Source organism: Nyctereutes procyonoides, unplaced genomic scaffold (genome assembly GCF_905146905.1).
Source record: "Nyctereutes procyonoides isolate TBG_1078 unplaced genomic scaffold, NYPRO_anot_genome, whole genome shotgun sequence".
NCBI lineage: Eukaryota > Metazoa > Chordata > Mammalia > Carnivora > Canidae > Nyctereutes > Nyctereutes procyonoides.
The window spans coordinates 41,326,851-41,350,493 of NW_026575126.1; the positions used below are offsets into that span (position 1 = coordinate 41,326,851).

General features: G+C 53.0%; 1 protein-coding gene across 2 annotated transcripts; it reads right to left on the reverse strand.

Moving 5' to 3' along the window:
* Positions 1 to 11,753: 11,753 nt before the first annotated feature.
* On the reverse strand, positions 11,754 to 21,382 carry NAGPA (N-acetylglucosamine-1-phosphodiester alpha-N-acetylglucosaminidase). 2 transcript variants are annotated; one of them, XM_055341298.1, is made up of 11 exons: positions 21,288 to 21,382; positions 20,748 to 21,203; positions 18,869 to 19,008; positions 17,871 to 17,979; positions 16,607 to 16,735; positions 15,928 to 16,133; positions 15,776 to 15,823; positions 14,638 to 14,766; positions 14,324 to 14,452; positions 14,134 to 14,197; positions 11,754 to 12,599 (listed from the first exon to the last, which is right to left on the reverse strand). In XM_055341298.1, the coding sequence occupies exons 1-11, from the start codon at positions 21,368 to 21,370 to the stop codon at positions 12,389 to 12,391; spliced, it is 1,704 nt and encodes a 567-aa protein (XP_055197273.1). In that variant the 5' UTR covers positions 21,371 to 21,382; the 3' UTR covers positions 11,754 to 12,388. The 2 variants fall into 2 exon arrangements, 1 of the variants encoding a protein (XP_055197273.1); XR_008666530.1 differs by having other exon boundaries at positions 12,479 to 12,599; positions 14,071 to 14,197.
* Between the last annotated feature and the right edge of the window lie 2,261 nt (positions 21,383 to 23,643).

Here is a 23,643-nt window from a genome sequence, read left to right on the forward strand (position 1 = left end):
GGCTCTGCTGACTTGGAACCTTGAGGGTGGGTTCCTGGATTCTACTTGCCAGGTGTCCAAGTGAAGATGAGAGCCCTGCCGTCCACCTTTCTGGGCCAACTCTGCCTTGTTCCCTGGAGTTTGACCAAAGTCCTAGCCCTATGTCCAAGGACAGCCAGAGTCCTGAGGTTGGGGTTTGGGTGGGGGCCCTGTCCGGGGCACCACCAGTCCCTCCCGTGAGCTTCCTTGGGACACAGAGCAGGAGGCTAAGGATCCCACTTGGGGGAGCAGAGGAGGTGTGGTTATTTTATGTGACTGCTCTGGGGCCACCTGTCTATACTGGCTTTGGTTACCCAGCCCTTCCCAACACATCCAATTGAGGGGGAGGAAGCAACCCTTGGCTGCTTTAGTACAGTGCGTATATTCACTTTCTGGGATTTTTCCATGGATTTCTCTGCAACTGCGGGCAAGAGCTCTTAAAGGACAGCTGACTGATTCCTGCACGTGGTGGGTGTTGAGAAAGACAGAGGTCCCTGGGGCAGGCCAGCTGGGATCAGGTCGGAGCCATGAGTCACTGCTGACGTCTATCCTGGGCAGAATTGCCTCCCCAGATGCCCCTTGGGTTTGAGGGGCCCAGAGAGGGTGGATCACGCCAGGGCTCCCTTGTGGCCTAGAGGCTGCTTCTGGGACCAATACCTCCTCTGAGGCCAGGGGTCAGGTCCAAAGCAGACCTCTGGGGCCTCCACGGAGGCAGGTCTCAGAGCACTAGTGGGAGTCTGGGCTGGGCCTGGAAGGAGCCGGAAGGAAAAGTGCCAGGTGGTTCCCAGGGACAGAAGAGGTGGCTGTGGCTTCCAAACTTCTCTTCCAGTCCATTTCCCTCTCCTGCCTTCAGTGCTCCCCTCCCCTGCCAAGGCATTCCTGAGGAACACAGGTCCCCAAAAAGCATAACTTGAAACCTCTCACTTAAGAGTTTCCTAGAGTCCAAAGTTTTCTGACACACAGACCCCTTTGCAAATCCAATGACAGCTTCGGGCCTCACGCTTGAATTGTTCCCATACTGAGGCTAAGAGCCTTTGAAAGCCCACTCATTAAGCCCAGGATTGAACCTTTTCCTGGAGGCTTTCCTGATGCTTGAGTTTTATAAAGAGCCTCCCAGCAGCTGTGTGTTACCATGGCAACTTGCACAGCATGCAGGACTCTAGGGATTCCAAGTTGGGCCACCAAGACATCTGGTCCACATTCTGTGCCCAGGGGTCTTCCATCACTACCATGAGGTGGGGAGGGGATCCTCATGCCCCCAGAACTATTCCACATTAAACCCCAACTAGCAATCCCGAAGCTTGAGGACTTGAGCTCTTGCATATTTGTGTCAACATGTGTCTCTACCCACCACCAGAGGTAAGCATCAGAATCTCAACACTTTTCTGCCTCTGCTCCATGTCCCATCTATGCTCCGCAAATGCCTGAGTCCAAAATGTGCCTCTCCAGGAACAGTACATTAGGACTGTTAGACTCTTTGGAGAGCCAAAGACCCCCAAATATAACACAAAGTGCCTCAAGCAAAAACGGTCCATGTAATTGGTTCAAGAAGGATACTGGCTTCAAGCATAGCTGGATCTAGGGGCTTAAACAATGTCCCTTTTCTCTTGATTTGGTTCTTCTCCACACTGGCTTCACTCTCCTTCTCCACATAGTTCAGAACCTGGCAGGTGGATGTGTTTTTCCCCAAATTCTAGCAGAAGTTCCAGGGTGGGCTCTAGTGAGTCCACTGGGACAGACTATCTCTGACCCATTTATTCATGACATCTGGAACTTGGAGGGGATGGTACCAACCAAACCAGAGGGATGGAGAATGGGGAGAGATAGTACCATAAAGGCAATGGGAGGGAGGCTCACAGCCATGGCTCTCAGTGTCCTGCCTACCTTCTCTGGGCTTTCTCATTACCACTGGGAGGCATCTGGGATGCAAGAAACTACAAGCTTCTGGTAGCTACTGCTGGTTGCTGAAACAGAATTCAGCCCCTCTTTAGGGCAGGCTGGAAGTGCCAGGGAGTTAACCTCCAAGAGAAGCCCCCAACCCATGATGAGAGAGTGTTGACTGACAAACACCCCACAAGAGGCACAATCCCAAGCTGTCCTCTGCATTCTCCCAGAGACCCCAGGTGATCAAGTGGGGAGCTGCTCACTAGTGTACTATGTACCGGTTGCCTTTCCTACCCAACCTCACTTTCCTGTCTCCCACCAGGGCTTCTTGGGGGTCACCTCCCAAATAAACTATTTGCCCTCATATTCTTATCTCAGGTTTTGCTGCTGGGAGGGATTCAAAGACAGAGCATCTACTAAAAGAAGAGGGACTGGTGTTGGGAAGGCACAATACATAACCTCACACAAATGGGGAGGGTGAATGTATCCTAGTCCTTGAACCAGGGACCACTCCGGCGTGCCACGATGGACCTTCTTCACTCCCTCTGGCCTAAAATCCATCAGGCCCATTCACAGTACTGTAACATTCCCAGCTCAGCTGCCAGCCCAGCCAAGGACAGAGAAAACTCTGCAGAGGTCAGAGTTTTCAGGACAAGGATTTCTATAGCCTGTTGCCTCAGAACCCCTGAAGGTGCTCCCTGTAGATTCCCAGACCCCCTGCCCCTCTGGGACAGGATCTGGACATCTGCAATATGATTCTCTGAGAACATTCTTGGGGAAATACACTCTGACCTGCAGCCGGGCTCAGGAACTGTGTCTTAGGAATATGCAAACGTGATTCAAAGGTGTTTGGGAACTCCTCCAAGCTCTTGTCACTACATCCTACCCTTGAACACTGGGAGCAAAACACCAAAGCAGCCTAAGGACCAGTTGTGCACTAAAAGAGAGCAAAACACAAAATGAGACTTCCAGGTGGAGCTGAAACACAAGTTCAGCTGGTTGTTTACATTTCTGGAAGGAGGAATTAAAACTTGAAGCATTTGCCTAGTTCTGTGGATAAGCAGCTGTTCTGAGGTTCCCAGACACACTGTGAACGCCACCTCTCCCTTCCCTCCAAACTGGGTCACAAGCCCAGCAAACAGGCTGAGTCAATAGGTAGAAATTACAGCAGCCTGGCCGTGGGCAGCATGGCCTTCGGGGATGGTTCCCTAGGTGTAGGCTCAGCTGCCCAAGGGTACCGACAACATGGCCTGTAGCTCCTACTGTGGGACCAAAACACAGCACGCTGGAGGGAGTATCGGAGGCTGGCATGGCAGTTCTCAACTTCAGGGAGAGAGACGTGTCCAGTTTAATCAGATGGGTAGTGAAATGGAATAGAGAGGCCAGGCAAAAGTGGGTCGAAACAGGCTTTTAATGGGAGGCGCTCTGGCGGGGGGGGGGGGGGGGGGGGGGGGGGGGGAGGTTCTGCAGCCCGCAGGGGAGGGAGAAAGCAGGGAAGTGGTGCAGGGGAGGGCAAGTGGGCTCTTTAAGGGGGGAGGGGAAGGGGTTGGTTGTCCTAGGGGTGATGAATATTAGGCATATTACTGGTGGAATGGCCTGGGGCAATAACTGCCCATGCCCTTAGATGGGGTCTGGGGAAGTACTGCTCAGGTTTCCTGCAGAGGTCCAGGCTTCCCCCAATGACGTGTCCTCTGGCAGTCTGCTGGTGGTGGGAATGTTCTGAGGTGGAGGCCACAAGGTGGGTGGTCCATCGCCATTGTGTTGGTGCTTCCTGATCCCCCTTGATCCCGGTTCCCCTTGATCCTGCCGGCCCAACATTCCTACAACATTCCTATCCTTTTGTTGTTATAGGGCGTCTGTTCAGATCTGGATACTTCCTGCTGATATATGGGGGGAAGTGGGGTCCCGCGGAAGTGGGCAAGCCGGAGTAGGGATGTAGGAGTTGGATGACACATACTCGAGACATTTCCCAAACTTGTTCCTGGATGAATTGGAGAATGCAAGGGGCCACCATTAATAGTATGCTGATGATTAGGAGGGGGCTTAGGAGGGGGAGGAGCCATGTGGTTAGTGGGGGCTGCCACCATTGGGGCATAGTTGGGCCGCCAGGGTGGTACCGGGCCTGGAGAGACTCACGAACTCTGGCGAGGGTGTGGAGATGTTTCATTGATGTAGTAGCAGCACTCTTCGTTGAGGAACATGCAGGCTCCTCCCTTGTCTGCGGTGAGGAGGTCCAAGGTGCATCGGTTCTGGAGGGCCAGCCCGGCCAGAGAGGTTATCTGGTGTTGGAGGCAGGCCAGAGACTCAGCCGAGGCCTCGATGGCCACTCAAAGCCTTTCAGATAGGTCCCTGGTGGAATCTACAGAGTGGATTAAGGCCCCTGTCCCCAATCCCGTGGCCACCAGGGTTCAGGCCAGGGAGACCTCGACAACTAGTGGCAGAAAGATTGTCCTTTTTTGTTTTTTGGGGGGAGGGATAGTAAGGAGGGCTATTTTTGCCTGACTATAAATAGTTAATCGTGGAACTAGGGAGACAGGCAGACAGAGGAGGGAGGCAGAGGTATTGAGAGATTTAGATAGGGTGCCATTGCACCAAAAGAAACCACTGATAGGAGCGTGATGAGAGGTGATGTTTGACTGGGTGACTCTGCAAAGGGATGAGTTAGGGGTGGAGTAACAGAAGGGGAATTGATGATTAAGAGGGTCAGTAAATAGGGGAACATTTAGTGAGAGAGGGATGAGGCACCCGGAGGTGTGGGTGTGGGGCTGGTGGGGCTGAATGCATTGGGGAGGAAACGGCCACAAGGGGAGTTTTGCCTAAAGCAGCACAGATAAAACAATGGGACAGACTGCCCGTGCCAGGAAGGTTGGCAAGGGAAGTGCCTTGTTGGGTAAGTTTTACCAGGGAGAAGGGGTCCTGGTCCTGAGGTGGGTTAGTCTGTAGGTGGGTTTGGAGAAGTTGTTCCTGTGCACGTATGGGGTCAGCTTGATCTTTTAGGGTAGATTGGTTTTGTAAGACCCTTATGTATGATCTAGATTTGGAGGGAGGCGGTAGGGTAGGAGGAGCAACCCCCCCCCCCCCCCCCCCCGCGGTAAAGTTTCGCCATTACCCCCGTTGCCCAGCAGGGGTCCCAAGGGTCCGGAACAGTTAGGGCATATTTGCTGGACTGTTGGTAGAAACGACAAGGTTGATGATGGGCCGCTACGGACTGGTGAAAGGGCCCTGACAAAGATGATGGATATTGCAGTAAGAATAAGGACAGCCCCCATTAGTTTGGACCCAATAATTTTGACAGTTAGGATGAGTCTGATCACAGGTGAAACAGATTATTGGATCAGAACTAGGATTAGGACCAGGTGGAGGGAGGGAGTAAAATCTATCAAAGGTGAAATTGATGCTAGCCTGGCAACCTAAAGGTTGACAATCAGGAGTAGAAATAAGGTGAGACAGGATTCCCTGGTCCCAGGTTTCTGTCATGTAAAACAATAAATAAATAAACAAAAATAAATAAATAAGGGATCCCTGGGTGGCGCAGCGGTTTGGCGCCTGCCTTTGGCTCAGGGCGCCATCCTGGAGACCTGGGATCGAATCCCATGTCGGGCTCCCGGTGCATGGAGCCTGCTTCTCCCTCTGCCTGTGTCTCTGCCTCTCTCTCGCTCTCTGTGACTATCATAAATAAATAAATTTAAAAAAAAAAAATAAATAAATAAATAAATAAATAAATAAATAATAAATAAAGCAAACAAACCTCCACCCAAACCCAGGGTCAGTGATGGAGAGTGACTAGGAGATAGGACCAGGAGGAGGATGGCGTGAAAGCTGTATTTGAGTAGGTCCCAAAGGTTGTGCCTTCCATACATCTTGCGAGGGGGCTCGCTTTAATTTAGAGATGTGTACCCACAGGTGGTGTCCTGTGAGTTTGGCGGCCGTGGAGGTTGTAAGGACCACCGTATAGAGACCAGTCCACTTAGGCTGTAAAGTTTTTGGGTGTAGTTCTTTTAGTAGGACACTACGTCCTGGGGCCAGGGAATGGGGAGTATCTGGTGTGGGTTCTCCTGGAGTAGGGGTGACTGAATCCGCATGGGCCCGCAGGAGTGCTCTTAGAAGAGTTAGGTAAGGTAGGCAAGATAGGAGAGGAAGAGATGATGATGGAAGATTTTGAGTGAGCAGGAAAGGCTGCCCGTAGAGAAGCTCAAAGGGACTTAGACCTCTCAGGGTAGCTCTGAGCCTTGTTAAAGCCAGTGGGAGGAGGGTTGGCCGGGACAGGCAGGTTTCAAGGGTAAGTTTGGTGAGATGTTCCTTGAGAAGGCTGTTGGCCTGCTCTACCTTACCTGAAGACTGGGGGGTGATACGGGATATGGAGTTTCCAGGTAATATTTAGGCTCTCGGAGACTTGCTTGGTGATGCTGGAGATGAAAGCCAGGCCATTGTCAGATTGTAGGGTCCGCAGGAAGCCGAATCTCAGAATCATGTGTTCGATGAGTATGGTGGCCACACATCGGCCGTCTCCCGAGCTGTGGGGAAAGCCTCTATCCACTCTGTAAAGGTGTCCACTAAGGTTAATAGGTAGCGAAAGCATTTATGATGCGGCATGTGGGAAAAGTCAAGCTGCCAGTCCTTGCCAGGTTGGTGGCTGCAGAGCTGGTGATTGAGTCCCGGCCTGCGAATTCCCCCTTGAGCGTTTACAGTGGAGCAGGTTTACAAGATTAATGCACCTCTCCAATGACCTTTCGGAGACGTGGATAGTGGAAAAGGGGTTCTAGGAACTGGTGTAAGGCCTTGGGACCTATGTGTAGGGATTGATGTATGTCTGGGCCCCGCCAGTCATTGTCCAACCCGAGCAGTTGGAAGGCCAGACTTACCGGCTCACGGTTTCCTCCGCGTGGAGGCGCCGAGGATCCTCCGGAGGCGCCGAGGATCCTCCGAGACCGGGCTGTCGGATTTCCAGTGGCTCACCATTCGACATTGAGGGCGTGGCCGCGTTGGCTCCTTGGGATTGGGACATTGACGGGCCCAGTGTCCCTTGGTGCCTCATCTGAAGCGAGCCTGCCAGCCGCAGGGCTGCACCAAGGCTTGGGTCTGGAGCTGGACCTTCTGCTGGAGTCTAGCCTGCCTCTTCAGTTCAGCCACTTCCTCTCGGGTATTAAAGACTTTAAATGTCATTTTCACCAGGTCGGGAATGGGAGTTTGGGGACCCTCCTTGGCCTTCTTCAATGTCTTATGGATATTGGGGGAGGGCTGAGAGATAAAATGGGTTGCCAAGACAGTAGTCCCGGCGGGGAGGCAGGGTCCAGGCGAGTGTACTAGGTTAAGGCCTCAGTGAGCCTATTAAGGAAAATGGCAAGGTTTTCATATGGGTTCTGAATGACTTCCCCGTTTATCATAGTTGATGGCCTTGCAAGGGCTACGGGCTGGACAACATGCAAATCAGGCCAAGTCAAGTCCTATGCCTGGGCCAAATCTTGGAATTCCTTGATTCCTTGATTCCTGGATTAGCAGAGTAAGAGCCCAGCCGTTTTTCAATTTGGCAAAGGTCCTGGAGCGAGAAAGGAGCGTGGCCCCTAACAACCCCTGCAGCTCCCGCCACCTCTCGCAGGGGGGAGGCCAGGTCAGGGGAGGAGGAGACCTTGTGGGATCTTGTGCGCATGGAGGAGGTCAGAGGGGAGGCAAGAGCTTGAAGGTTGAAGGTCAGAAACAGATAAAGAAGTATGTGATTGGGAGGCAGGAGGAGGAGGAGAGGGGGCAGGGGATTTCAGATAGGGAGAGGGCAGGGGAGGGGTTTCCCTGACTGGGGGACAAGTGAGACCCTCAGGAGGTTCTGAGAGGGGGGGAGGATGATAGGCATCAGGGGGCTTTTGTTTCGGGGGCAGAAGGAGGTGGCGCCCGCACCGGAAGGACTGGAGCAGTGGAACATCGGGAACAGAAGGAGGGGTGAGAGCGGAGGTTCCAAAAAGCCTGAATGTAAGGGACCTCAGACGATTTACCCTGGCAGTGGCAGAAGTTGTTTGGATCCATAAGGATCTGGTAAGACGGCGTTTTCTGGGATCCTGGGAGAAGCCCAGAGTTTCGAAATTGGCCGGTAGACAACCCAAGGGCAGTTCCCAGGATTTCTGCCGGGTAACCCAGAGGCTGAAAACAGGTGTCCCCATTTGCAGCTCAGGGTCACGGACAGAAACCGAGGTCACCGTGAGGATGAGGACATCTCCTGATCCCCAGGGACCGGCGGAGGGCCACCCGGTGGCTCGGTGGAGTTGCCCTGGTGCGGCCGCGGCTTCAAGCAGGACCACCCAGACAGAGGCACAGAATCAGGGGAACTTACCCGGACAGAGGCACAGAATCAGGGGAACTTACCGACAGAGGCACAGAATCAGGGAACTTACCGCTGTTTCCGGGCACTGGGTTCAGTTAGGGTCGTGGTAGGGAGAGGAGAGAGGCTCCCCACCAGCGGGGGCCTCGATCTCCTCCCGGGTTTCGGCACCAAGTGTCCAGTTTAATCCGATTGGTAGTGAAATGGAATAGAAAGGCCAGGCGAGGGATCCCTGGGTGGCGCAGTGGTTTGGCGCCTGCCTTTGGCCCAGGGCGCGATCCTGGAGACCGGGGATCGAATCCCACGTCGGGCTCCCTCTGCCTGTGTCTCTGCCTCTCTCTCTCTCTTTGTGTGTGACTATCATAAATAAATAAATAAAAATTAAAAAAAAAAAAAGGCCAGGCGAAGTGGGTCGAAACAGGCTTTTAATGGGACATGGTCTCGGAGAGGTTCCATGGTTCCACAGCCCCGCAGGGGAGGGAGGGAGAGAGCAGGGAAGTCCCGTGCAGGGGAGGGCCAGCGGGCTTTTTTTTTTTTTAAAGATTTTATTTATTCATTCACGAGAGACAGAGAGGGAGAGACAGAGAGGCAGAGACACAGGCAGAGGGAGAAGCAGGCTCCAAGCAGGGAGCCTGACGTGGGACTCGATCCAAGGTCTCCAGGATCAGGCCCTGGGCTGAAGGCAGGGGCTAAACTGCTGAGCCACCCAGGCTGCCCCGCCAGCGGGCTTTTTAAGAGGGGAGGGGGATAGGTATATTACTGGTGGAATCGTCCTGGGGCAGTAACTGCCCATGTCCTTATATGGGGTCTGGGTAAGTAGGGTTCAGGTTTCCTGCAGAGGTCCAGGCTCCCCCTGATGACATGTCCTTGGGCGATCTGCTGGTGGTGGAACTGTGGGACCCAAGAAATTCAGAAAATGTTCCCCACCCCGGCCCCTACATAAGCACACCCTGCGGCCTGTAGCCCTAGTCAATTCCAAGAAAAACCCACAGAGCACACCCCATTCGGAATGAGGAACTAAGAGCTTGAGAAACTCCCCCACCCTTACTGAAAACCCCCTAGACCACCCCATAAAAATCCAGCTGTAACCCACCTCGGGGTCCAAGTCCCTGATCCGCTGCGATGGGTATACTTGGACCCAGCTCGAGCTTGCTAATATACCCTCGTGTGCTTTCATCGGTGTCGACTCCTTGGTGGTTTCTCGGATTCGCAATCTTGGGCACAACAGGAACATTCTGAGGTGGGGGCCACAAGGTGGGGGGTCTGCTGCCATTGTGTTGGTGCCTCCCAATCCCCCTAGATCCTGCAGGCCCAACAAGATGGGAAGTCATGCAGACTCCACATGGAGTCTGGGAAACTGGCCTGAGCTATTTCACTTCTCTGAATCAAATTCTTCCTGAGGTGAAACCAGACCAGCTGGGCTCAATTAGGCTCTTGGACTCAGGTCTCTTTGAAGCTCCCCTTACTAAGAGGTGAGTGGGGGCTGACTGCGGGTCTTGGGGACCAGCTAACAGAACATGGTGGAAAGGAGGTCATGCCAGTTCTGAGCCAAAGCTTCAAAAGGCCCTTCCAGATCCCCATCCACATCTGGATCCTGAGCCTGAGCCAGCCTCCTGGAGGAGGAGGCACCAGGTGAAGCCGTCATCAGCTGTGGCCATCCCAGACCAGACCCCAGTGGGCCCATTAGCTGTTGCAGACTTACCAATGAGCACAGCTGAGATCACTGACCTCAGCCCACATCAACAATATCACCTAGTTTGACCCTAGAATCGTGAAAGATTATTATTTTTTTCAGAAGGAGTAACTGGTGGTTGTTTTAAGCTGCCCAAGTTTTGGACTGGTTATGCAGTACCAGGTAAGTACTAGTTATTCCGTGTCTTAGCCTGCTCAAGTTGCTATGACAAATACCATACACTGGGCGGCTTATAAACATCTCTTTCGGGGTAGCCCTGGTGGCTCTGCGGTTTAGGGCCGCCTTCAGCCCAGCGGGTGATCCTGGAGCCCCGGGATTGAGTCCCGCATCGGGCTCCTTGCATGGAGCCTGCTTCTCCCTCTGCCTGTGTCTCTGCCTCTCTGTCTCTCATGAATGGATAAATAAAATCTTTTTTTAAAAAAAATCTCACAGTTCGGGAGGCTCGAAGTCCAAAATCAAGGTGCCAGCAAATTTAATTTTTGGTGAGGGCCCACTTCTTGCCTTGTAGACAGCTGCCAGCTTGCTGTGCGTTCACATGACCTCTTTTGTGCGTGTGGAGAGGGTGGTCTCCTGTCTCTTCCTCTTGTGAAAGCACTAATCCTATCACGAGGGGACCACCCTCACAACCTCAGGGAAAACTAAACCAAAGGCCCCACCTCCTCACACTAGCACATGATGGGGGAGGGCAGAGGGCAGAGCGTTAGGGCTCCCACATAGGAATCTTGTGGGGGACACATTCAGTTCATAATGTGCATCTCTTTGAGGACCTGCCAAGAGCCTACAGTACCTCCCTCATCACTCATCCCAAAAGATCTGCTGAGCAGTGTAATATGCAGTCATGGGGGGGGGGGGGCAGCTGCCAGACATTTCCTGAAGACCCTTCCTGGCCACAGGTTAAAAACTCAGATACTCACAGGGTGGCAGGCCATAGATTACTGGGGCTATGATGACCTGGAGAAGGCAGGCCCAGGTGGGGACCAGGGGTTCTCATCTCTAGCATCTCGTTGCCCTAGAAGGGCGTTGGCAAGGGCTGCTGGCTCACCCTCTTAAAAAGAAATCAGAAATCTGAAGTTGTTTATAACCTGACTTTTAAAATGCTGGTAACTAATAAAAAATAAAAATAAAATGCTGGTAACTAACTTAAACTCTATTAAGTAATGGTTCAGACTAAACCACTTCCAGGGCAGCCTTGGTGGCGCAGCGGTTTGGCGCGGCCTGCAGCCTGGGGTATGATCCTGGAGACCCAGGATTGAGTCCCACGTCGGGCTCCCTGCATGAAGCCTGCATCTCCCTCTCCCTGTGTCTCTGCCTCTCTCTCTGTGTCTATGAATAAATAAATGAAATCTTTAAAAAAATAAAAAAAATAAACCACTTCCGTTCAAAACATGGTCCAGACACCCAGTCTCGGCTTCACCTGGGAGCTTATTAGAAAGTCAGGGTCCCGTACCCGACCCCGGGGCCAGAATCTTCATTTTAACAGGATCTCCAAGTGACTCGTGTGCACCATAAAGTGAGAAGCCCTGGATTAAACAAATAGATCAGGGAGCTGGAAGTGCTTTGGGCTGCTTGTTTATGACCCCAGATCCAGGTGAAGTAACCCCACCTGTTAAGACCTAGGCACATCCCGGGATGCCTGGGTGGCACAGTGATTGAGTGTCTGCCTTTGGCTCAGGGTGTGATCCCCAGATCCCAGGACTGAGTCCCACATCGGGCTTCCTGCATGGAGCCTACTTCTCCCTCTGCCTGTGTTGTGTCTCGGCCTCTGTGTCTATCATGAATAAATAAAATAAAATCTAAAAAAAAAAAAAAAAAAAAAAAAAAGACCTAGGCACATCCAGAAATCCACAATTCAGGCTTTATGTGCCACCCGGGGGGCTCCTTTTATTACATTGATTTATTCAAGTGATAGAAAAAAACTCTCTCTGCAGCAGGATGCCAAAATAGAAAGCTTGTAAACATGATTTCATCCTCCATCTCTTCCAAGGAGCGTTCCATGATAGGAAATAAAATTCTAATTGGCAAATTCTGTGATGAAGTCTGTAGAAAAGGGTCCCGTGACGTGGCCATCGTCTCTTTAGCCCATCCCTGTCCAGTGGGGCTGGCCAGACCTTGCCCCAGTCATGGCACGGTCCTGGTGAGTTCCATAGCTAGCAGCCCCAGCCTCAGGAGGCTGGAGTCTCTTTGGCAGCGGAGCAGGCCCTCGGGGGACAGGCCTCACAGGCAGCAGACACAGGCAGGCAGGGAAGGAGGCAGTCTCTCTCTGGGGAGCACTGCATTGCTGGGGTTGCATGTGTCACGGCAGGCAACCAGGTGAGGGCCCCGGGCCACGTGAGGGGTAGAGGCACAGGTGCTATCAGAAGCTTGGCTTGGTACCAGGGCTGAGATCACCCAGATAGATGGTCAGCGGCCTTGAAATTCCCCTTGCAGAAATCACGACCGTGTCGAAATGAGCCTTCAGAGCAGGCCATGATGGGCAGCTGGCAGCTTCAGTCCTTAAAGGGGTTGTGGGCATCAGCCGGATGTTCCTTCTCCGCAGCCAGGAGCTCCCCATTCATTTCCTGCAGTGGGTGGTAAACATAGGCTCCGTCCAGGTGCCGGCTTCGCTCTGCTCTTGAGCCAAGGAGCAAGGACACATTTGCCACCGTGCTGATCACCAGAAGGAAAACCAGGCCCAGGGTGAGGGCCAGCCAGCTGGTCCTGTATGCAGAAGAGAAAGCCTAAACAGGGGGTTTTGGGGAAGTGCTGGAAGGATTTCCCTTTCTTCCCTCCGCCAGAACAGAGGCAGAGTCAGGGGCCTCCAGGGAAAACACAAAGACTGTCCAGGAGCAAAGTGGACCTGGCAGGGCCATGTTTGGGGAGCAGGAGTGATGGTCACCACGTGGGATGGCAGACCAGCCCTGCCACATCTCTTGACATTTCAAGAGAAACCACGAAAAAAAATTTTCACATGAATGTTACCGATTTTCAGATGTTGCTACATCTATCTTAAATTTTTTAAATTACGCAGGCCAAATAAAATACAGTTGGGGATCTTATGATGATGCCACAAGAGGTATAAGTTTGCATCCTGTGCTCCAGAGCATGTTGATCACAATTGTTGGTCTCTGTTCCAGAAACCTCAAGGCAGAAATAGCAGAGAGAACTGCACCCCCTCCTCCCTCCTGTGGAGCTGGCGGGGTCCTTCAATAATCCTGTTTTCCTTCTCCATGTGACTCTCTGGCTGAAGCCCTCAACGCAAAAGCAGACACAAGCACATTGTTGGGAGGCATGCTCGTCAGGCCCTCCGGGCTCCGCTTCCCTTGCCAGCAGCTTCCCATGCTCCACTTCAATGGGTTCCAGGTCTGCCCTGGGGAGGAGAGGCTCACAGTCTCACACCCAAGGAGACTGAACTTAAGACTGGGAGCAGGGTGCTCCTGGGAGCCACTGTCACTGCTCTGGGTGCATTCTCAAAGTACGTTTCCAGGGGTTTTCTTCACATGTGGTGCTGGGCCTTTGGAGCCTCACCCCAGGGTCACAAGTCAAGACCCCCAGGAGGGAGCTGGGATCTGCGTTAGTAATGAGACTGTCCCCTAGGATGCCAGAGCTTTTCATTCATACCCACATCTGATTCCCACCTTCAATGAGGGTGGGGCTGGGCTGGTACCCAGGGTTGGGCCATGAGGTGAGAACCACAAGAAAAGAAGTTCTCAAAGCGAGGTCCCCATACGGGCAGCATCAGCACCACCTGGGGTAGCACTGGCAATGCAGATTCTCAGGCTCCAGCCCAGCCCTACTGAAGCAGAAACTCTAGACCTGGAACCCGGCAGTCTCTTTTCAGTACACCCTCCCAGAGGTCAAGTTGGAGACCAACTCACCAGAAAACAGAGCTAAAGAGCACAAGGAGCACACAGAGGTGCTTGAGAAATGACGTGAGCTCCTTGGGACACTTCTGTGCCAGCTACTGAGAAAATAAGTCCTGAGTCTTATGTCCAGGGAAAGGAACCCGATGCCCTGCCCTCTGGACTCCCACTGGGGTGGAGACCAGGGTCCTTCTCACCATCTCCCAGGATGACTTTGGTGACTGTGAGCATCAGGTGTCACTCTTTCTGCTCTTACATTGGGAGAAATGTCACCTGGGTGCCCCTCTGCCACCCCCTGGCCTTGCCTAGTCCCTGAGCAGAGGCCATACCTCACTGGTGGAGGGAGGGGGGATTGCTTCCATCCCCGCCCCAAGTCCCACCGAATCTCCTACCCGGTGAGAAGGGAGAGTTCTCCTGGTCTCAGGGTGGTCTGGGATGGCCGGAGGCATTGCTTCACTGTAAGACACCACAGAGAAAAAAACAAACAAACAAACAAAAAAAAAACACCACAGAGAGGCTGACGTGCAGGGAGGAGAAGAGTGTGCCCCCCTCCTGCCCCCGGGGGTCTGGGAGGAGCCATACCTTGGGAGAGGATGCTAAGGGCTGGCGCCTGGCCCAGGCTGCAGTTACCAGTCTGGGGGTCACAGGGACACTGGTGCTCACACTCGCAAGGCCTCTGACAGCCTGGCCCGTGCCAGCCGAGGGGACACTCTGTGGAGGGGAGGCAGATGTGGAGGTCTCAGTGGCAGGGCCTCACTCTGCACTGACAGGATGTGCCCCAGGTGTGTGCAGAGCTGGGCTGAAGCACAAGTGCCCCCGGGACCCCTCAGGCTAGACCCCAGAGGTGCCCCTGGGTGGTGCTTCCTCCTGGCAGACATGGGGCCCACCTAGCGTACCCTGCTCACAGGTGTCTCCAGTGAAGCCGGAAGTACAAGTGCAAGTCCCCCGGACTGGGTCACAGGCAGCTCCATTCTGACACCGGCACTTCATGGCGCAGTCCTCCCCAAAGGAGCCATTGCTGCAAGCTAGCAGGGGAAAGAGGTGTCTTCTCAACATGCAGCCCGGCCCCTCCTAGGCTAGGGCCAACAGGACTGCAAACACATCAGTCACCCCAAGTGGCCCTGCAGGTTCACACATTCTTCCAACAGAAGGTTATGGCAGGCCCTGAGGCTCTGCCCTCCTGCAGCTTCCTGTCCAGATGGGCAGGTGGCCGGTGAGCCACAGAACAGACGTGGATGTACAAGTGCAGGAGGGATGTGAGCAAGTGGGCAGCAGCAGCAGACCCCTGGATGGGGTGGGGCAGGCAGGGCCCCGAGGACAGGGCCTTTACGCAGCGGTGTGGAGGAGCAGAGCTGTCAGTGAGTCCGGGAGCGGCAGGAGCACCTGGGCAGGTCAGGCTGAGGGGCTCATTTCTCTCACTTACTAAAGAAAAAAAAAAAAAAAAATCCTGAAGGATTTGAAACTCTGGATGGTTGCAGTGGGTTGAAATGTGTCTCTTCAAAAAGTTATGTCCTAATTCTTGGAATCTGAACATGACTATGTTTAGACACAGAGTCTTTGCAAATACCATTAAGTTAAGACCTTAAGAGATAAAAGCGTTCTGGGTTTAGAGTGGGCCCTAAATCCAACGACCTGGGCAACGTGTAAGGGAACGGAGAGACACGGGGGAAGGCCGTGTGAGGACGGAGACCGGAGTGACGTAGCCACAAGGCCAGGGAGCCTGGAGCCACCGGGAGTTGGAAGGGGCAGGAAGGAGCCTCCCCTAGACCTTTCAGAGGGAGTGCGGGCCCTCTCAAGTGCAGACACCTTGATTTTGCAGTTTGGGCCTCCTGAACTGTGAAAGAATAAATTTCTGTTGTTTAAGCCATGCCGTCTGTGGAATTTGTTGTGGCTGCTGCAGAACACTGATGCAGTGATTCAGTCAGGTGAGAGCAAGAAACAGGAGATAAAGGGAGGGAGATAAAGACGGCTGCCCCGCTCCCCCTCTCCCCATGCGGCCTGGGGTGGGGAGGCAGCTGGCCTGGTGGCTTTTACCTTCGCTGCAGTTGGACCCCGTCCATCCAGCTTCACAGCGGCAGCCAGCTGCCAAGACAAGACCGAGACGGCCAGGTGAGGGCCCAGGCGGGGCCAGGGCCGTGAGAGCTGGGAGCCCCAGTTACAGCTGCCTCCCCAGAGACCCCACTCACTCTCTGTGCAAAGCCCGTGCTGGCTGCAGTTGGAGGGGCCGCAGTCCAGCTTGTTGCAGGCAGCGCCCTGCCAGAAGTGCCCCGTGCACTGGCAGCGCCCCTCCACACAGGTCCCATGGCCGCTGCAGTCAGGCGGCTGGCAGTGGGGCTCGTGCACACACACCACAGTTGACACACGGCGTGGACAGCGCCACATGTTGTCCTGGCTGCAGGGGGACATGGTGTGTGAAGAGAGGCCAAGGCTCTGGCCATCCCCAGCTAACGCCCCCTTCCCCGTCCTATAGCCCCGGAGGACTCCCGCTCTCCACTGCCCCTCCTCCAGCCTTTTACAGGTTCTTCTCACCCTGACAATCTCTTCCAACCACAGGGCCTTTACCCATGCTGTTCTCACAGCCCAGAAGGTTCTTCTGGCCCAGCCTTGCCACCTCTTCCACCTTCAGGTCTCAGGTTCCATTATGCTCTGACCTATCAACCCCCATTTTCATTGGTGTGGGTGGTACTGCTACACTACATAGAACCAACACTCCTCCTTTAATTAGTGAGAGGCAGGGATCTCGGCTCTTCTTGCTCACTGCTAAATCCTCAGGGCCTGGCACACAGTAGGTGCTCAACATTTGAACGAGACAGCTGAGGACCGGCTGGGATTTCGACCTCAAGGATGGGGCTCTGGCATGCTTACCAGTGATCTGACGGGTAACTGGCCAAGGTCCCGTTGAGCACGAAGGTGGCAGAGCCCCCCCCATCCAGATTGATGGCGTTGACCACGTCCTGTTTCAGCAAGAACTCAGCCATCTCCCACAGGTTAATGCTGTAGCACAAGAGCATTAATGCTAACTATGTCCAACCCCATTTCCACTTTAACTGGTCTTACTTTCCGTGGTGGACAGTATCACGCCACCCACCGTGGCAGACAAATTTCTAAATGAGTTCCCCCCCAAAATGTTCCGTCCTCACCCTCGGAAGCTGTGAATATAATGAAAGATCACTCCCATGACTATGTTTATATGGCTCAGCTGTTTGCAAGTGGGGGGGGGGCACTGTCCTGGGTTATCGGGGTGGGCCCAATGGAGTCACAAGAGCTCTTACAAGCAGACCTTTCCCTGGCTGCTGGCAGAATGTGAAGTGAGAGACTGGAAATGCAAAGGGGATGAAGGGACTGGACACGTTTGCTGGCTTGGCGATGGGGGCAGGTAACACGCATGGGAAGGAATGTGGGCAGCCTGAAGGAGCTGAGGGTCTCCCGGCCAACGACCAGCAAGGAAACACAGACTTTAGTCCTAACAACCACAAAGAAGCGCCTTCTGCCAACAACCCGAAGTTGCTGAGAAGAGGATTCTTTCTACGAAGCTCCAGAGTAGAGTCCTGCCTGGTAAACGGCTTGATTTCGTGCACGGGATACCTGGATCACGGAGGGCCCAGGAGAGCCCCCTAGATTTCCGACCTACAGAACTGTGATTAACGAATGGGTGCTGTTCGTGCTTGTCTGTCACACAGCAATAGCAAACTAACACACTCTTCACAGAGAAAAAACTGTGCCTCAGGGAAGTTAAGTGACTTATCTGTGGCCACAGAGCTAGCAAATGGCAGAGCTGTGACCGGAACAGAGCTCTTCTCCTGCTAACTTTGTAATTACTTCCTATCTGGGGCTCAGGAGAGCAGAGGCCAAAAGTTGGAGAGAATGAGAGGAAGCGTGTAGAGGACAAGGAGTTCTCAGAAGTGAGAGACACCTAGGGACCCTTTTGGGTGGGAAGGCAGAGGACAGATAGACAATGAACATCCCCAGGGAACAGGTGGGAGTTCAAAGGGCTCTTAGGTAGGACCGGGACTTAGACCTGGCAAAGGGGTCTTCTTTGTCTCCTCTTACGTATTCAGCTGTCCGTGGGCTGAAGTTCTTCAAAGCAGGACTCAGCCCAGGCCTGGCATTCCCAGTTCCTGGCACTCACCCCCGCTGCTCCGTCTGCCCGTCTGCGTGGAAGAGCACCAACTGCCCTTTCCGGTCATGTCCCACAGCTGTCCTGGCTGACATCACATTCACAAATTTGCTAAAGGAACCTAAAAGAGAAGAAGCCTGGCTGATCACCTGGCTCTGTGGGAAGCTTCCTGGGCTCTGCCTATTTTTGGCCAGTCCAATGCCACTCTCCACCTCCTGGTCCACGCCATCCAGCGTCTTGCTTAGACATGTCGTCCTGCCTCCTCTCTGCCCCGTCCCATTCAGCCTCCCCACAGTAGCCAGATGGCCCCCCTTAGGTGTAAATTAAGTGACATCAGCCTCCTGAGGAAAACTCTCTAATGGTTTCCACTGTTCTCAGCACAAAATCCAAGGCCCACCATGGCCACCCTCATCGGCTTCTCCTACCTCATCTCTAGGGGCTCCTCTCTCACTACCCTGTAGCCACTTTCTGCTTTAGGGCTTCTACACCTTCTATTCCCTCGGGTTGGGACTGTGCTTCTCCTCAGCAACTTCCTGTAGTTTGCTCTTTCCAATCTAGGGCACCTCCTCAGTGAGACCTCTCTGACTGCCCAGTCTAAAGCAGCCATTTCCACATCAGGGCCATAGTATCCCTTCCCATCCCAGTATTCCTCATCCCAGTGGTTCTCAAACTGAATTACCCAAAAGATTTGTTAAAACATACAGGTTTGGGCCTTACCCTCAGGGATTCGGGATTCTATTCACAGTTCCTTTCCTCTACCTATTCCCTCTCCCCCAACTTTTTCTTCCTTAGCACTTACCACTTCCAGCATATTACATACCCATTCTCTCTTATGTATTCCCTGAGAGCAAGGACCTTATTTGCTATAATTCCCATGGGTCCCCTGTACCTAAAATAGTACTTGCTCAAAGACTTAAGAACAGCTTTCCCCCCAAAAAAAAGAACAGCTTTCCCCACCAGCCCATCGATCTTGGTTCTCATCGAGACTATGCCACACCCAGTCCCCAGACCTGTCTCCTGTGTCTCATCGCACTCAGCCGCCTGGCTGTCGTTGATGTACACACTTCCATTGCGGATCAACCACACGACCCCACTCAGCAGCTGCACAAATGGATTCTCAGTGTCCAGCACCTCTTCTTCAGACAAGTACCTGGACAAAGAAAAGGCATGACATTCACTTACCAGCAGGGACATCTGCAGGTAGTAGGGCTCCCTCCTACCTCCCCCTCCTCAGGTTGGCTGCTTGATTCCTCCTGGTGTCCCAGGAACCATCCTGATCCTGAGTGTAGCCTTTGTAAACAGTCTATGCATCCCAGTTAATACCTTATCTAATTTATTATTTTTTAAGATTTTATTTATTTATTCACGACAGACACACAGAGAGAGGCAGAGACATAGGCAGAAGGAGAAGCAGGCTCCATCGGGGGAGCCCGATGTGGGACTCCATCCCAGGGATCAAGCTCTGAGCCAAAGGCAGATGCTCAACCGCTGAGCCACCTAGGTACTTTTACCTCATCTAATTTAAACCACGAAGGACACCTGGGTGGCTCACTGGTTTAGTGCCTGCCTTAGGCCCGGGGCATGATCCTGGGGTCCCGGGATGGAGTTCCACATCGGGCTCCCTGCATGGGACCTGCTTCTCCCTCTGCCTGTGTCTCTCATGAATAAATAAATAAAATCTTTTTAAAAAGTAATTTAAACCACGATTCTCAACAGATTTCAAGTTCATCACTGGCCCTCAACCTCCTAGGCCATCACTCTAGCCAAACTACCACCTGAGGCCTGCAGACAACCTTTTTTTTTTAATTTTATTTATTTACTTAGAGAGAGAGAGAGAGAGAGAGAGAGAGAGAGAGAGAGAGAGAGAGAGAGAGAGAGGCAGAGACATAGGCAGAGGGAGAAGCAGGCTCCCTGCAAGGAGCCGGACACAGGACTTGATCCGGATCCTGGGCCGCCAGGATCACACCCTGGGGCGAAAGCCAGTGCTAAACCGCTGAGCCACCCAGGCTGCCCTTGCTGACAAGTCTTAATTGGTCTCCTTGCTTCTACTTTGGTCCCTCCAACCTAGTCTCCAGCCAGGAATAGAGCATGCTGTTTTGTTTGTTTGTTTTTTAAAGATTTTACCCATGTATTTCAGAAAGAGAGCACAAGTGGGAGGAGGGGTAAAGGGAGAGGGACCAGCAGACTCCCCATTGAGCAAGGAGACAGACATGTGGCTTGATCCCCGGACTCTGAGATCATGACCTGAGCCTGAAGGAAGGTAGTCACTTAACCCACTGAACCACCCAGGTGCCCCTAGGGCATGTTTTTAAATAACCAGTCAGTCCTGTCATCCTCGGATACTCTGCTCCTTCCACCCCTCACACACACACACACACACACACAGAACCCCTATGCACCTCTGAGCCTTAGCATTTGCTGTTCCTTCTGACCGTAGTGCTCCTTGTCCAGTTCTGACCTTGGCTAAACTTGCGACTAATGTTCAGTCTCATCCCAGAGTTCACCTTCTCAGGCCTTTCCTGTTGACCCTCCCTAAAACCCACACTTCACTTACATCGGTTCACCTGTTCCTTGCTTCTTTACTTGTATTCAATCTAGATTTATCATTATTTTCCCTGCCTTTTATTTACTCGTCCAAGTAACGAGAGAGAGAGAGCGCTCCGTGAAGACAAGGGCTGTCCGCGTGTTCACCGCGCTGCATGTTCACACATTGCAAGCGCTCAGCGACGCCAGGAGTTGACCGAGCGCTGGTAAAGTATTACTCCCCCCAGTCTGCAGAATGGAAACGGAGGCCCAGCTTCGTTAGGCGCCTTGAGCCCAGCACCACGGCTACAACCCCAATCTCAGATCCTCCGCCCTCGACAGTCACGAGGCTCCCGGCCTCCTCACCCGGTGACCAGGGTCCCGTCGCGGCGAATCCCGAACTGCGCGTTCTGCAGCCCCCCGGAGCTGCTCACCCGGCGCCCGTCGCTCACCACGTTCCCCAGGCACTCGCCCGTCTCCATGCGGAAGAAGCCGCCGTTCTGGGCGACTCTGCAGCCGGCGGCCCGCGCCGTCTCCTCCACGGTGGCGCGGCGCCTGGAAGCGCAGCCCCCGGACCCACCGGGCTCCAGCACCGAGAAGGTGCGCAGGGGCTCTGCCGCCCGCGTCAGGTGGCCGGGTACCGCGCGGCTCCCGAAGTGCGAAACGAAGGTGCGCACCGCCGGAGCGCGAGCGCCGGGGGCCGCCGGGGCGGGGGGCCAGCTCTCGTGCTCGCGGCTGCCCGCGCGCACCCTTGAGCAGTCCCGGGCGGGGCGTGCGCGCGCCCGGGAGTAGGGCAGCAGCAGGTCGTCGTCGCGGGAGGCCCTGCGGGGATAGGGCGGGCGTGAGCTCGGAGGACTGTGTCCCCCTCCCCCGAAGCCAGGCTCACCCCTGGAGACCTTTACTCACCCCGAGCCGAGGCTGCTGGCCGCCTCCTGGAGGAAGCCGAGCAGCGCAAGGAGGAAGAGCCAGCGACCCATGGAGGCCGCCATGTTGGAACCGGGCCTCGGATCACGTGGCACCGCCCCGCGTGACTCAAGTTTTTAGTAGCACCCCGGCCGAATAGCTCGGGCTCCTTTGGATATCGCGAGATCTTGTCCTATAATTTACTATGGGTCTTGTCTTTTCTCTCTTTTTTTCTTTTCTTTTCTTTTTCTTTTCTTTTCTTCTTTCTTTTCTTTTCTTTTTCTTTTCTTCTCTCTCTTCTCTTCTCTTCTCTTCTCTTCTCTTCTCTTCTCTTCTCTTCTCTTCTCTTCTCTCTTTCTCTTTCCTTCTTCCTTTTCCTTTTTTAATTTCTGAAAGTTCATGGAGCTGGGGTGGTGCTGAGAGCTTTTCCTGCGTATGTAATTTCAAACCTATCGCACGTTCCGAGAATAATGGCAAAGGACTCTCAAATACCTTCTACCTGCCCTTACTAGTTGTTAATTTTTGTCCTATTTAGTTGATCATTTCAACTTCATTCGCATGGTCTCCCCCCCCCCCCCCCCCACCAATTGCAACTGAGATGCAGGCATCCGGATCCTTCCTTCCCCGTAATACTGGGTGTCTCTTTTAGGAACAAAGACACCTTGCTGCATAACCACAGGCTAAGTAAAAGCAGGACGTTTTACGTTGATGGAGTTTATTAATTGATCCACAGCTCGCACTCAAATTTGCGAATTTTTTTTTTCTCTTTAAAGATTTTATTTATTTATTCATGAGAGACACAGGCAGAGGGAGAAGCAGGGAGCCCCATTCGGGACTTGATCCTGTGACCCGGGGTCACGACCTGGGCCCAAGGGAGGTGCTCAACCACTGGGCCACCTGGGTGCCCCAAATTTGTCAGTTTTCTGTATAATGTCCTTTAGAGCTATTTTCCCCACATCCAGGGTCTAATCCAGGAGTTGCTTTTTTTTTTTTTTTTTTGTCCTGCCTTTTTGGTCTTGCTGATTCTGGAACAGTTTCTCAGCCTTGGTCTCTCTCTCTCTCTCTCTCCTTTTTTAAAGATTTTATTTATTTATTCATGAGACACATTGAGAGAGAGAGAGAGAGAGAGAGAGAGAGAGAGAGAGGCAGAGGGACAAACAGGCTCCATGCAGGGAGCCAGACGTGGAACTCGATCCTAGATCTCCAGGATCAGGCCCCGGGCCCAAGGTGTGCTAAACCACTGAGCCACCAGGGCTGCCCTCAGCCTTGGTCTCTTAGGACCTTTGATGTAGTTTTGAACATAGGTGAGGTTTGGAGCCGATGGCCGAGAAAAGAGTCTTGAGATGTCTTTGGTGCAAAACGGTAGCTTTATTAAAGCATAAGGACGGGACCCCTGGGCAGAAAGAGGTGCTGCACTGGGGTTGTGAGGAATGACTGATTACATACTTAGGAGCTGGGGAGGTAAGGACAAAGGGAGGTGTCTAAAGGGACTTTCAGGGGCACCTGGGTGGCTCTGTGGTTGTGTCTGCCTTCTGCTCAGGTCGTGATCCTGGGATCGGGTCCCACATCAGGCTCCCCGCAGGGAGGCTGCTTCTCCCTCTGCCTGCGTCTCTGCCTCTCTGTGTGTCTCTCATGAATAAGTAAATAAAATCTTTAAATTAATTAATTAATTTTTTAAAAAGGACTTTCATCTGCTAAAGGAGACTTTTGGGATACTGGAGACCTGGCTGTTGTCAAGCTAAGGTTGTCTTTCCCTGTAGCAAAGCTTTAACATTGAGACAGTTGGGAGTTTCCTGAAATAAGGTCACGCTTTTCCCTCCTGGAGTCAGGTGGTTGCAGGGTGTCAATTTGTGCTTTGTCCTCAGCTTGCCTTCTGCTTCCTCATCATATTGATGTAAAGGAATTATGTATTTTTAATCTTTACATCCAGGCTCCCAAAAGTCTTTAGCAAACAAGCCCAGACCTGCCACCAGCTTCCCTGCCCCCGGGAGTCCTCTCTTCTCTATGTCATTGGGGAGACGTAGGCGCAGGCGGTCTCCTCCCAACTTTGTCACTCCTTTGCCAAACACATAACAAGCACATAATATCTAAGCACGTAAGTGCCATGGAAATTCCCCATTTGCTGAGCAGCCTATAACCTTAATTAAACAAGGAGGCCATCTAGATCGATGTGACTTTATGGCATGGCTGCTGTTAAAAAAACAAAATGCAACTGAGTAAAGATCAAATTGACTTTATTTGATGACTCAAGGATTAGGCAGCCTCTGATTTAGCAAATAGGAAGGAACTCTGAAGAACTGTACAAAATGAAACCCTTTTAATAGGCAGAAAGGGAGTGAGACAAAGAATGGGTTGTTTC